This window comes from Dasypus novemcinctus, chromosome 1 (genome assembly GCF_030445035.2).
Source record: "Dasypus novemcinctus isolate mDasNov1 chromosome 1, mDasNov1.1.hap2, whole genome shotgun sequence".
Taxonomy (NCBI): Eukaryota; Metazoa; Chordata; class Mammalia; order Cingulata; family Dasypodidae; genus Dasypus; species Dasypus novemcinctus.
The window spans coordinates 167,158,630-167,173,561 of record NC_080673.1 but is presented as its reverse complement, the minus strand read 5'-3'; the positions used below and the strand labels follow the sequence as shown (position 1 = coordinate 167,173,561).

Below are 14,932 nucleotides of genomic sequence, written 5' to 3'. Positions count from 1 at the left end.
CTCTGCTCCCTGCTTTGTTATGTATCTCATTATGTCTTCCTCCTTGTGTCTCTTGTTGCATCATCTTGGCGTGTCAGCTCGCTGTCTTGTTCATCTTCTTTAGGAGGCACGGGGAACCAAATCTGGGACCTCCCACATGGTAGGTGAGAGCTTAATCACTTGAGCTACATCCGCTTCCCCAGAGTGATCTTTTATAAATGCAAACCTGGTCATGCTATTCCCCAACTTAAAACTGCTTATCCTAGGCAAAAGTCCTCAAAATTAGGCCCTACAAGGTGAGGCCCTATTTACCTCTTCAGCAAATCCAGCTTACTCGCTTGGCTCCAATTATATCACTTTTCTTTTAGTTCCTCCAACATACTAGTCAAAAGCCTTTCCCCTTGCCATCACAACCCCTTTATATCTGAAGAATCTCTTTTATTCAAGTCTCCATTTAAATATCCTTACTTTATACACCCCACCCAGGGCCAGCTTCCCCTATTATTCTCTCACAGCATCTTGTATTTTCCCTTATAGCATATGTTATAATTAAATAATTTTTTCATGTTTTTCTCCTGAGTTAGACCATAAGTGCCATGAAGGCAAAGTCTTGTCACTGCTATATTCCTCAAAGTCCAGCACAGTTCTTAGCACACAGTGGGCACTCAATAAATATTTGGTAGTAGACAAAATGAAAGAAAAGCTCGTAAAGATTTCTCTAACACACACAAATCAAGCATAACCAAGTAGAATCATAAGAGGATATAGCAAAATTCTCAGATTATAAACCGAAAATCTTTTCCACAACCATAAGGTTTCTGTTCAATTGTCTTCTGTACACATGCAACCAGAAATTTAAACACATATTAAGTAAACAGGACATTTCAAAGCAATTAATTTTTAGGATAAAAAAACTAAACCTGGGGAGCAGATACAGCTGTGGTTGAGCACCTGCTTTCCATGTATGAGGTCCCAGGTTCTATCCTCGATACCTCATTTAAAAAAAAAAAAACTAAGCCTTTGAAAAGAGCAATTTGGTACCTAATCTTTAGTTGCTACATACATGAGCATGCTGCAATTTAGCACAAAGAAATATTTCTAAGAAGGGAACATGTCATTTTTTTAAATTTTTATTTAAACAAATATGTTGAATGCCTCCTTGGGTTACTTTCTATTTAAAGGAAACTTCTGAGTATAAGGAGTATGAGCATTCATAATATGAAAAAAAAAAATCACTAATTCATGAAAACATGACTAAGCCTTTTCTGCTGTTGATTTTTAGTAATTAATTTTCTATTGCTGTAAACATAGTGAATATATGCATGGACCCACAGGCCAAAGACCCTTTCAGAATTGTATACCCTCTCTTACCTTTGGTATTTCTTTAGAGCCCAGAGCTTTGGGACCCTCTCGATTTAGGTAGCTTCGATAAGCTTGATAATTAGTGCGTTTCTTTTCAGAATCTTCAGGACTTATAGACTTTGGGAAGACGGAAAGGAAATTGAGCAAAGTCATACAAAATTCATAAAAAATTAAAAATACTTATCTACCAATAAATATTAAGCTACTTCTGTTTGGTTCCTGAAACTGGCATTTTTAGCTAGCAGGTATCCCCCAACTTATAGGTGTCTGACTTAAAAACATGCCTGCATCAGTCCTTCTCAAACTTTTCCACTCTGTCTAAAGGCAAATACCCCAGGGCGTACTAGGGAAACAAACCAAGCTGCCAGCTTCAGCCAAGAAACTGAATGAGCATGCTTTATTTCAGAACTTCATGTGAACTTTAAATTCCATTCCATAATATATCCATGCTTATTTTAGTGTAAAAATAAATTTCTCCCTAAGTATTAATAAACCAGATCACCCAAGAAGTATGCTATGCTTGTCCTATAGCCTTGCAACACAACCCTAAACCACCACCTATAACCTTGAGGATATGAGCCCTCTCAGAATGAGAATCAGAGCTTTCATATACACAGCCAGCTCAAATAAAGGGAAAGCTTTACTCCAAAGAGCAGACACATTCTTATCTCCATGCTTAATCTCACCCTTTCTACTTTTTTCAGAGGATCTTACCATAGGTATATCTCAGAAAATCCTGGGGAAAATATATCAAACTATAAATCCCTGGGCACATCCCAAGTTTCTGATTCAGAGATAATGGAGTAATGACTAGGACATGGGATTAAAGTCCTAGATAATTCTGATTTATTTACAAATTCTGTTGCTTTTTCATCTTCCCATTTTACATTATTTTAAATTTGTCTTGCCACCCCAAATGCCTTGGGAGAGCCAACACAATATTAGTTTTATATGAATAAATCAATGAAATAACTAAGCTAGTTTGGCTGTTACAAGTAAACAAGTCATTACAGACTGGCCCTATACACCAAACGTAATTTTTAACCAGTGGTTTTCAAAGGTTTGTATACACGCAAATTTAGCTTATTAAAATACAGATGCCCAAGGCACGTATTTTCAATATGTGCCCTCAGAAAACATATTTTTAAGCAAGCTCCAAAGGAGAATCCATTGCACAATATAATGAGAAAACCATCCATTTATAACATTAATTCTATGAAATAACTCTGAATTTTAAACAACTTATAATTAAAAAGGACAGAAAGAAAAAAAGAAATAAACTTATGAAGCACACCCATTAATGAAGCCAGAATCAGTTGACCAAGATAAACTGTATTAGACTTTAATGTTCCTAAAACTGTGAAGTAAAAGTTCTCTTAGTGATTTCTATTACAATTTTGAAAAATACAGTAAAGAGTAACAGTGTCATCTAAAGATTTCTTTAATAAAAATAGTCAAGGCTTTGTAAACTGAACACATTTAGTGTGCCTAAAGAAAATCAACCTTCCATCAGATAAATATTTACTCAAGAAAAATCTGAAACCAAAAAGTTAATTGTTCCTTTAAGCACATTTATGAGCACTGACCACCAACCAAAGCATTTTGAAATTACTGCCATTTCACTGTTCTGCACTAAAAAATGATGATGAGCAGTTAAAATAGATAACATTTTGCCAAGAGGCATAAAGGAATAATAGTGGCTTTTCATTATAAAGATAAAGTGGTTCCAAATTGGATATTCAAAGAGACCATTCACTTCTCAATACATTTTAAAACAAAACTTTTGAAAAGCATTCTGTATTATTTCACCATTTTTCCCTCTGAAAATGATTTCAGTATCTCAACATTGTTACCTAAGAGTAAAAGGGGGTAATTCAGGACAAATCCAAATAACCACTTTTTATACAATAATAACTAAATTTACAGAGCACCTATTATGTACCAGGCACCATTCTAAGTGGTTTCATATATTACTATCATTTTCGCCATTTTACAAATGAGGAAACAAAAGCAGTGAGTATAGTAACCAGACCAAGGTCACACAAACGCTTAGTGGCCGGGTTATCATTATGATTCAAAATTGACTCTAGGGTCCCATCTACTGCCCTTTTTGGTTTTAGAGGTCCTGGATTAGAGGTTGACTCTACCACCTACCAGCTGGGTGGTCTTGGAAAATTTACTTAAAATTTTTCAGCCTATTTCCTCATCTTTAAAAGTTGAGTTGCGAAGATTACATGAAATTCTACCTGTAAAGTATTAGCACAACATCTGACTCAGTAACACTCAGTAAATATTGGCCTTTTTTTTAACCTATATTAATTAATAATCTATATTTTTCAATAGCTTCTAAATCAGATGACACATCAAAACTACTGTAATGATTTATGAAGTTAGAAATAAAATTTGAAAACAATAAACCGAGACCAACAGAGCTTAAAAATAATAAACATTTTAGGAAGCTTCTACCTCTTTTTTAACTGGAGAAATTTTGGTTTTCTTAGGAGTTTTTGTCTCTCCTTTCATTTCAATAAAATTTTCTTTTCTTTTGGGGATCATAGGTTCTGCTTCCTTATAAGAACTCACTTCCTTTTTTTTCAAAAGTGCCAACTTAGAACTGGCCTTTGGAGAAGACAGTTCTCCGATTTTGTGGGGTGATGACTTGGAATGTTGCTGAGATTCTTTTGAACCTTCACATTTAGTTTGCTTCTTAGGACTGCAGTTCTTTCTTTCATCTGAAAATTTTTCTGTTTTTACTAGGAATAAAGAGAAGATTATGACTGTTGCTTTTTGGAAAATGAAATCCAGTATCAACATTTTTTTCATTTTACAAATGAGTGACTGTAAGAGCATATGATCACCATATGGTGATTTCAAGATGTAAAGATTTTAATTCCATAGCTTATACAGCATATTTATTTCTTACTATTAGACATTTGTAGACATTACTTCTATGTTTAATCAGTTCATATTAAGGGATTTGTCCTTTTTTAATATAAACTATACATTGCTTGAAATAATATAGTACACTCTATACCTAGGGACATGGACTTCATCCCACAGATGAACGTCAATTTAAATTCACATAGAGAAAAATCACTGGCCAGAATATGTCACACAAAAACGGTTTGTAATATAGTTTAAAAGCTGAAAATCCTAAAGTTTCAAGACCAAAAAGTACTGAATGAACAGATTTACTTACAGAATTAAGATCACCTATACTAGCATACAGTTCAACAACCAGGTGACAATCAGCAGGAGAGCTTCAGATGACCTGGACAACTATAAGTCAACTCTATGAGACCAACAATTCTAAGATGAAAAGCTCTAAACATCTAGTTTTTTGTCTTTATATATTAAGGTCCATATATTGGACTGTACTTGGAAATTAATGGGAAACCAAGAGCTATTAAAATACGTTTCCTGTGACAGTCACAGAGCAAACAGGCATTCTCTACAAGCTAGTATCGCAATCGCTTTCAAAGTCACCTATATTGAACATGCTCCAATAGTACTATGAAATAATGTCTACCTAAAAATATAAGACAATTATTGAAAAGAACGTCTAAACAAGGTTACCACCAATTTTCTTCTACAAAGACAAATATTACCACTTACTTTTTCTGCCAGTATTACCTTTATGAGGATTTTTATACTTTTCTGTTTTACTTAAATTGGCTTGGACAGATGAAAACGTTTCTCTCTCTTCTGGATCCTTCCGAGCCTAAGCAAATTTAAAAAGTGTCAAATGTGACAAAAAATAAGAAAAACTCTTAACACAAAAATCTAGTGTTAATCAAGTTTTAATTTTAGGGCTGTTGTCCAAACCAGCAGAATACCATAATAAACTGGCATTCAACCACAAAATTTCTGGAGCAAACAAAGCATGTTTTATTATTTCATCTTATGATGAGGAAACTTATGTAAGGGTATAAAAATATGTATAAAAAATTATCTTAGTTCATCCCAACCTGTGAATCTGAAAGTAAAAGCCTTTTCTGCTTCTTTCAACTCTCGGATTTGTTAGTATTATCAAGCTGAAAACTAAAATCCAAACCAAACAGACTAAAATGAAAGCTATCTAAAGCTCAAAGCAAAAGAAAATTAAAAGAGCATTATTCAAAGGAGAAAAAAATAATTTTATTCTTTTCCCTACTCCCTTAAAATTCCATTTTTCAAAAACTCCCTACTGTCATACACCTGCCTGCCTAGTCTTGCTCCCTGATAGTATCTAAGTTTAAAACACTCCACTTTAAAGAAAAGAAGTAAAATCTTTTAAAATTTTCAGATAATGGTGCTGACAGTTATTTTAACAGAATGTGATTCATTCTTCAGAAATAAGGCCAGTTTATGAGAAGGGATGAAAAAATCTAATGTTTTTAAAGACCCCGCCCCCAAAATATACTCATTATATTTGAAACTGTCCTGAAATAATATATAACTTAAAGTTAACCAATCAGAACAGCAAAATTGTGCTTCCTAAAAAGATTATAATTAATATTAAAGCTATTACACTTATGTTCCATAGGAATTTTGTAAGCATTATTCTCTGAACAAGTACATAAGGACCCCTTCATGACTGAGAGTAAAGAAAAGGTGATAATTCACTGTTTTGTGAAGAAGGGTTCTGGTTGGTTTTAACCCTTTCAATCTTCTTTTTGGAAGAATAAGTTTTTCAATCATTTTCCCAAAACCATTTTTATAAGTTAAAATAATTTAGCCTCTTTCTGGAAAAGTTACTCCTGGATGCATCTCCAGTGCCTAGAAAACACAGGGAACACTGATCTGATTGTACATTCAGAGTGCAAACAGGCCAACATAATGCTACCTTTTTAGTCCTGGGTTCTTCATCCAACATGGCTAATGTTCTGGCAAATTCTTCATCCTCATGCAGTTGCCTCTCCAACTGTAAAAAGTGTCGACACAGTGAGTTCCTTTGTCCCTTTTGCAAATGAAAAATTTTAAATACTTGATTCATGATATATTAGAAAACACTAGAAGAACATTTTCCAGAAAATACGATATTTTTCTACTTAATATTAATAGTCAATAATGACAGGTTTGTTTTGTTCTGGAACCAAATTAGGTTTTGGTTCCAGAACATATATTTAGTTTACCAGGCTTAATAGATAAAGTAAGCATATTTTTAAAGTCACATTTCTTACTTTTAAATTTTGAAGTCTATAGTTTTCTCTTAATAGTCCTAATACAACATTACAGATCTCTTATTTCTATTACATTCTAAATAGAGCTCTCAAAGCAATCTAAACCGGACAGAAAAACATAGTCTGAGAAGTACCAAAAAAAATATTTAAGAAAGTAATAAAATTAAGTATTTTCTTCACATACAATAGCGCAAGATATACACAAATGTAACCATCACTCATACCATCAAACTCCTCAATTACTAATTTAAATGCATGTTTCAACTTTTGAAAATTTAAGTCATCACGTCAACAGTTTTCCTAACATTCTAATGTAACACTCAAGGCAGACACTCTAGTTTCCTCGTTGTTATTTCCAAATATTTTCACATTCAGCAAAATGAACCTCTTCCAGAGGACAGTGTGGAGCAGTGGAATAAATTTCTCATTATAAATTAAATGGTTTTATAGCCCCTAGTAACAGAGACTAATTTAATATCAAACAAAAGCTTCCTTGTATTATTCAAACATAAGAAAGAACCTCAAAATCTATCCAATCCAACAGAAGCTGGCATAAGACTGATGACAACATGGTAACCAAGTCCTGTACTGTTTAAACTACCCCAAGCTTTGCAGAACTATAAGCAAGCCAGACAGATGCCTAATATTTCTTTACTGTAAGTGAACTATACACTTAACCTACAACATGAAAGTCTTGATCATGGCAAGGTCCTTCAAACCGAAAGGTCCTTCAAACTGAACAATCAGTGGGCTTGCAAAGATTTCTGGCTGAGCTCTGTAAAACTTTTCCAATATTTTACACTATATAGTATGCTTCTGGTAAAGAGGATTCTAAATGTTTTAAAAGGACAGAATAGGAGAAATCAGAAATCCATTACTGCTGATTATGGCACCATGTGATCAAGAGTCCTGTGTTTTGATATAATAGTTAGCACAACAGATATGTTTAACATACTTATGTATTAGATACTATTGAATAAACAAAGAGGTGAAAATGAGGGGGGAAAGGAAAGGAGGGGGATTCTAGAGGGATAACTGGTAAGACAGCAGTCATTAACACCTTAAAATGCCTTCATCGGAATAATATGAGGAAGAATGTGATAGGAATGTGAAAATAGGAGATTGCAATACAAAGTAACATACCTGGTTTGGAAAGGATTGGGTGAGCTGCCAGTTATTTGTGACAGATGAGAAGTTTAGTCCCTAAAAAGTACCTCACAATTTTACCTAGGCCACTTCTGCTACCCTGAATTATGTGGAGGCCAATTTATGGCTTATGCAATTCAGTGTGATCAAGTAAGATAGGAAAATAATTATGAAATCACAAACTATAAACTGCCAAATTTAAAAAAATTGAACAATCAGATCTATTCCAGAGACTGGAATATGGTTTTCTCTCAACTGTATTTATCAAGAGCCTGCTCTGTGCCAGGCACCAAGACAGGCACTGACATCACAATGGTTGAGACCGACATAAATGGCCCTGCTTTTGCAGAGTTTAGAGTCTATATACAGGAAGAACTATTATAACAATTAAAATAAAAGATAACAGTAGCTATAGTAAAGGTGCTACAGAATATATAGAAGGGATTTGGGAAATCTGGGAAAAAGACACAAACTAATAAATAAGAAGGGGGTTCAGACAGCAGATACCAAAGCTTGGAGCCTCTGACAGGGAAGAGTACTCTTCCTTGAAATATTTTCTTCAATTGGCGTCCATAAAATACCAAGTTCCCTTGATTTTCCTCCTACTTCACTAGCCACTTTCTTAGTCTCCTTTGTTGGATCACATTCTTCTTCCTGACTAGAACTCTAAATGTTTACACTGTCCCAGAGCTTAACCCTGAAAACTTATTTTCTGTTTACATTCTCTCCCCATGATCTCACACAGTTACACCTGTTTTAAATACCATTCAAATGCTAATGATTCCCAAACTTACATCTTGATCTAGAACTCTGCCCTGAGCTTCAGACTACTCTATCCAACCGCCTATTCTGCATCTCCACTGGATGTCTTATCAGGCATCTCAAACTTAATATATCAAAGCAGAATTCTTAAATTCTGTGTACTAAACTTAAACCTGCAGTGTTCCAGTCTCAGTAAATGAAACCAGTTGCTGAGGCCAAAAAACTTGTACTCATCCTTGAATCCTTTCCCCCACATCTTATATCCAATCTATTAGCAAAACAAAGGTTGCATCTTCAAAACATACAGATTATGACTGCTCACTACCTCATCCATGGTACAAGCCAACATCTTTGCTAATCTACCCTACCATACTAGTCTCTAATTGGTCTGTTTCTGCTCTACCATGGTCTATTAACCATATATATACACATATACATTTTTTTTTTCTTTTTTGGTGAGAACTATCAGCTCATGTCACTTCTTTATTCAAAACTCCAATGGTTTTTCCCATCTCACTGAAACTAAAATCCAAAGTTTTTTACCATCCAACCCTTTAGGCAGGATGAAAGACCTATCATGACTTACAGGATTTGATGGTGACCATTTCTTCAAATTCATCTCATACCACTCTCCTTAATCACTCTTCTCTAGCCATACTGGTCTCCCTGAACATATAAAACACACTTCTAACTCAGGACACTTACACTTTTGCAGTTTCCCCTGCTTAGAGGAAATCTTCCCCATGGCTAGTCCTATAGCTCATTGTATCATTTCATTTTGTGCCCAAATGTCACTTCCTCAGGGGGCCTTCTTAAGCCCTTTTCTTAGCCCCTCTATTTAAAATAGAATATGCATAACCCACTGATCATCCCACAACTCTCTCTCCCTTTTCCCTTCTTCATAACCACTTATAACATTATACTTTTCTTTTTAACTGCAAAATCTCTATAACAGATACTGTATTGATATATAGATAACTATAACAATGCCAGTCATTCAGTAAGTACTCAATAAACACTTGTTGAATGAATATATGGGTTTATCCATCTCCGAACTGGAGATAGATTTAGGAGTCATCAGCATATACATAGTAATGAAAGCCACAGGAGTGGATGAGACAGCCCAGAGGGTATGTATAAAGAGAAAAGAAAAGAAATGGGAGCATATCAGATTTATTTTAAACAAACTAAAGGAGCCTTCCATTCCAAGAAATGTAATAATAAATCTTTATTAACTAATTATCTTCTGCTCTCTTCATTTATCCTTTACATGAATATAGATTTTATATATTAAATTCTAACTAGACTAGAACAAATTTAGGCTTAATTGTCTGGCTATACAAAATGCCAATACCTCTGCATCTTCATCAAGCTGCAATTGCTTGGCGATGGCTTCATCATTTAATCTGGAATCATCTGTATTTTGTGAAGGCTATATTTTAAAGAAAATCAAGCAAAATCAACATAAACCTTAAGATAAAAAGAAGGTGCTCTTTCTTGACTGCAGTTGATTATAAATAATCAGATAAGAGATAAGTTTATGAGTAATGGAATAGTTGGAATAGTTCCAATCTACACCAGCCAGAAAATCATGCTCATGGCTACTCCCTGACCACATCCAATTTCCTGATGAGTAAACATCCTATAAATGGGTCTCACTTAATTATATTGATATGTTCAGGAATAAGTACCCAAAAAACCTGTAAACTAATATCTTGGCTTGAGCAGTAGCCCAGAACATTGACAAACCAATATGTGAGAATGACTGCACTATAGCAACAATAATGAAATCAACAAACGCAGATCATCTGGCAGAGTATACCTCAGGGGACAATTTTCGCTATAATTTATCTTTAAGTCTGTTTCCTAAATGTCCAGAAAAAGATGAATTCAATATCAAAGTAGAAAAGATCTAAAGTATAGCATATGAGGAGTGGATGTAGCTCAGTGGTTGAGCAGGTACTTCCCATGTATGAAGTCCCAGTACCTCCTTAAAAAAAAAAAAAAAAAAAAAACAGCATAGCATAAGTACATGCCCTATTTATAAGGGATATATTTATGACCCTATGTGGGAACAAATTTATTGCCTAATTTTGTCTGGCTGAAATCAACAGTAAAATAAGTTTGCATACTGAGTATTTAATTTAGATTCTGAGAATATATTTTTCTCTTGATTTAAATTATTTTTTCCCATTTTCCAATATAAAAACATATATAAATACATGTAATATTCTAACTTCCTCATCATCTAATACAGGGGTTCTTAACCTTTTGTTCCACGAATCCTTTGGCCAGTCAGGTAGAAACCACAGACCGCTTCCCAGAATGTAGCAGTAGATAGTTTTGACACTCAACTAGCTTCAGGTCTAACTACTGTAATTACAAAGTATGGGTGAATGTAAGCAAATTTTTTGAGATATGTAACAACTGTAATGTGATATGAAATGAATATTACTGTAATTTATTGCACACATTCACAAGTGAAGGAAATGCTAGGTTTCAGTTAGAGGTCAGAGAAATAAAGATAGTAAGCTGATTTTTTTCAATTTAAGAACACAGACCCTCTGAAATCTTTCAATGGACCCCATGGGGGTCTGTGCACCCCTGGTTAAGAACCCCTGCTCTAAAAAGAGGGCAATACATTTATCCATAATCTTGGAAAAATTAGTAAAATGTGTTGCCCTATTTATAATACCTAAATTTCTCCTCTTTTAAGAATAGTAAATAGATACAAATCTTGAACTGTCTTCCTTGCACCTAGAATACTCACCTCTTTTCTTTTACTTGCCACCATCTTCTTATCTGATCTTTGAACACTTCCAGTTCCAAAATAATCAAGCACTGAAGTGGGGGTAAGTTTTATTGGTGATAAAGGCTTATTCTTGGTCTTAATGTTTTCTTCATTCTTTTTCATGTTTGATGCTCCAAGATAACTATTTGCAGATCCTCCATTCTCTTTTGATTTCAAGGTTGCCTTCTTACATGTAAAGTCATCTTCTTCATCTTAAATTGAGTAAAATCATATTATTTTTTAAAAATAAATTCTAATTATATAAAGCAACCACTTCTACCAGTTTTGGAAAAAGTATACAAAAGGCTTGAGCAGTTGCACACTCGCCTCTCACACAGGAGGTCCTGGGTTCAGTTCGTGGTGCCTCCTAAAGAAGATGAGCAGACAACAAGTAGATGAGGGAGCCTTGTGGGGGGGTGTAAAAATACATATAAATTTTTAAAAAAACAAAGGATACAAAAGACTGGCACTCAGTGACCACCACTGTGCAGACCAGATTTTGCTCACTTGCACACTTCACTTAGCTTCTTCTACAACCATGTCTGACAATCCCAATTCGGCTGAGATTGAGAAATAAGTCAAAATTGAAAAAGACAGAAACACAAGAAAAAAATCCACTGCCTTCCAAAGAAACAATCAAACAGGAGAATCGAGCAAGCGAATTGTAATGAGGCGTGTGCCACCAATATGCACTCTACATTCCACAAGTATTGCCTCCTTACTTCTTTTAGCTGTTAACTTCGTAAGATGCAAAGAGGTTGGATCAAGTTTAACCGACTGTGCTGTCCCTTTTCACGTCAAAAAATCGAGAACTACTGACAAGGAAGGCCACACCTGCCTCTCCCATCTGCCTGTCCCGCCGGCAGGGAAGAAAAGAAACTTGTGTGTGAAGGAAGAAGCTGGATGGGATGACAGTGAAATCTAAAGTAAAAGCAAAAGCTGGTCCAAGGTGTCCAACAAACTGTAAAATGCAGTTTAATCAGAGTGCCGTTTTTTTTTGTTGTTCAAATGATTTAAATTATTGGAATGCAAAATTTTTTAAATATGCAAATAAAGTTTTAAAACATGAAGGGAAAAAAAAGCATAGGAAAGACCCACGATATTCTATTTTCTATTTTCTTCCCTTCCTACCAAAACCAACGTCATCCTCACAACTACTAGTGTGAGGCCTGTAGTACACTGATCTCCCCAAATACTACCGAGTACGCAAACACATATATTCACGTAGTCAACAAATATTTACTAAGTACCTATTATATACCAAGAACTGATCCAAGACTGAGGATAGAGCAGTGAGTAAAAAATAGAATCCCTGTCCTCATGGAGCTTGGAGTCTAGAAGAGGAAACAGATATAAAAACAAATATATATTTGTAAAGTTATAAGTGTTAGGAAGAAAGAGTAAAACAAGATGAAAGAAAGTGATGAAGGGTGCTTTTATAGAAAGATGGTCAGAAAAAGCCTGTTTGATAAGCAACATCTGAACAGGACCCTGAAATGAAAACCTAAGGATAAAACATTCAGGCAAACAAAACTACAAGTACAAAAGTGACTACACCTGGAAATCAAAGTGACTGGAGCAAAACAAAAAGATAAATTTGCAAGAGTTAAGATCAGAGAGGTAGGGGCCAAATCTTAAAGGCATCTTTAGGTCATGGAAAGAACTGTAGGTTTTATTACAGAATGGGAATCCAATGGAGAATTTTGAGCAGAGTAGTGAGTGATCCAATGTAACTCACATACTATTGATAACATACCATAGGGCAGTAAAGGTGAATGCATGGAAAACACATAGGAAGCTCTCATTCTAGATGAGAAATGCTGAAGGCTTAGATTAGGGTAGCACTTTAAGAAGTTGTCAGATTCTATCTATATACTGAAGATTTTCTAACAGTTTATCTTTCTAAAAAGTGTTCAATAAAACATCTGATTTTAAAAGTCCTTCTAACCATTCATGACAATGTTTAGATTACTAGAAACCCCAAAAATGAACCTCAAAAGGGACTCACAAATTTTTTTCATTGGTTCAGTGATTCACAAGAGAAAATCCTTCTCACTCCTGGCCTAATAACAAAAGGGAAAAAAAAAAATCTAAAAGGAACCATAAAGATTATGCCATTGTAGAGGTAAGGAAAAGTATTTTCTAAGTTCAGTGTCCAAAGTCACCTATAAGTGTGACTATAAGTGGGACTTATTACCTCAAGTACTCCCACATTCAACAATCAACACTGACAAAGTGCCTCATGTATCAGGCATTGTGCTATTTCTAGGTGGCTGCCATCTTAAACATGAAACTATTAATACCTAATGAGCTGACTCTGCCCCAATCAAGATGGCAGAGAAAAAGGCTTCAGGGCTGACCCACAGAAGCTTTCAACAACCAGCAAGAAGTAGCAGAAACATCTTTCTCAAAGCTACGGAAAAGAATTAAAGAATGGAAATAACAGGGCCAGCACCGAATCAAGAAAAAGGCAACTAAAAGCTGGTAGGCTCTTCCTGGCACACTCCCCATCCCTTCACCAGCTCAGCATAAGGCCAGACCAAGCTCTAAGGAAGCAGAGTAACCCTCATGCACACACACAGAGCATGTGCATCTGGTCCAGTCTCTGTGATGGTGGCCTAAGGGACTGAACCAAGACATGCATTACAGGCTCAACCATCCTAAAACTTGTCTGCATGTAGAAGGCAGTTCAGAGAGTTATCCCACAGAACACTAAGGGAAGAGGAGGCAAGTCATGGCTGCCTTGGGCTGTAGTGCCCTGACTGGTGAGGGAAATGTTACCTAGGGAAGAGAGAACATTTGTATTCAGGTAAATGAGGGAATTTCTAGGGCTACATGCACATGCCCAAGATAAGAGAACAACTCTATGCTTTGGCCTTGGCCTAGACTCTAAACTCCCGTCAGCCCCGTGCAAGGACAAGACTTGCACAGGTCATTCTGCAAAGACTGGGAAGGAAAGGGTTGCTTTCTAATTTTCCTTCCTTCCTTGTTTACTTTTTGTTTGTTTGTTTTTTGGTTAGCTCCTGACATTCAAGGAATCTCTGTCCTTACACTAACTTAATACAGACTTAAGAAACTGACACCTCAGAGTCTAAATTACAGTGATAACACATTAAAATATCAAAATGTCCACGTTTCAACAAAAGATTAGAAAATATATAAAGAAACAGGAAGTGATGGCCCAGGCAGAAGAAAAGATAAAAACATTAGAAAAAGTCAATGAAGACCAACAGACCTGGGATATATCAAAGACATATAAATATGGTCCTAAATACGCTCAAAGAGCTTAAGAGAAATAGGAACAAAGAACCGAAGGAAACATGAAAGCATTACAAAACATCAATGAAGAGGAACAGACCTGCCAAAGACATACAAAAGTGGTCCTAAATATGCTCAAAGAGCTAAGGGAAACATGATTTAAAAAAAAAAGAAAATTAGGAAAATGATAGACGAACACAAAGAGAAAATCAATAGTGATGAAATAATGAAAAGGAAACAAACAGAGCTGAAGACCACAGTAACAGAAATTTAAAATTCCCTAGAGGGGATAATCAGCAGATTGGAAGCAGAAGAAAGAATCGGTGAATGTGAAGATAAGATAATTGAAATCATTCAGTCTAAGGAAGAGAAAGAAAAATGAAGAACAGCAAACAGAGCCAGAGGAAACTTTAGGACACCATCCAATGTGCCAATATGCATACTGTGGTAGTCCCAGAAGGAAAAGAGAGAA

At 35.3% G+C, this 14,932-nt stretch overlaps 2 protein-coding genes across 9 annotated transcripts in view; one reads left to right on the top strand and one right to left on the bottom strand.

The window, feature by feature from the left end:
* Positions 1-14,932, bottom strand: part of RFC1 (replication factor C subunit 1) — a 100,842-nt gene that overhangs the window by 32,556 nt on the left and 53,354 nt on the right. For 3 of the 8 annotated variants that reach the window (XM_023583788.3, XM_023583790.3, XM_071217004.1), the window contains 6 exons: positions 11,182-11,414; positions 9,766-9,843; positions 6,167-6,244; positions 4,957-5,062; positions 3,808-4,094; positions 1,351-1,458 (listed from right to left, as the gene is read on the bottom strand). In XM_023583788.3, coding sequence (XP_023439556.1) covers positions 1,351-1,458; positions 3,808-4,094; positions 4,957-5,062; positions 6,167-6,244; positions 9,766-9,843; positions 11,182-11,414 — 890 coding nt within the window. The remainder of the gene's footprint in view (positions 1-1,350; positions 1,459-3,807; positions 4,095-4,956; positions 5,063-6,166; positions 6,245-9,765; positions 9,844-11,181; positions 11,415-14,932) is intronic. The other 5 variants (XM_004475451.5, XM_004475452.5, XM_071217009.1 and 2 more) reach the window with 3 other exon arrangements.
* Positions 1-14,932, top strand: part of WDR19 (WD repeat domain 19) — a 188,229-nt gene that overhangs the window by 121,913 nt on the left and 51,384 nt on the right. The window lies entirely within an intron of this gene.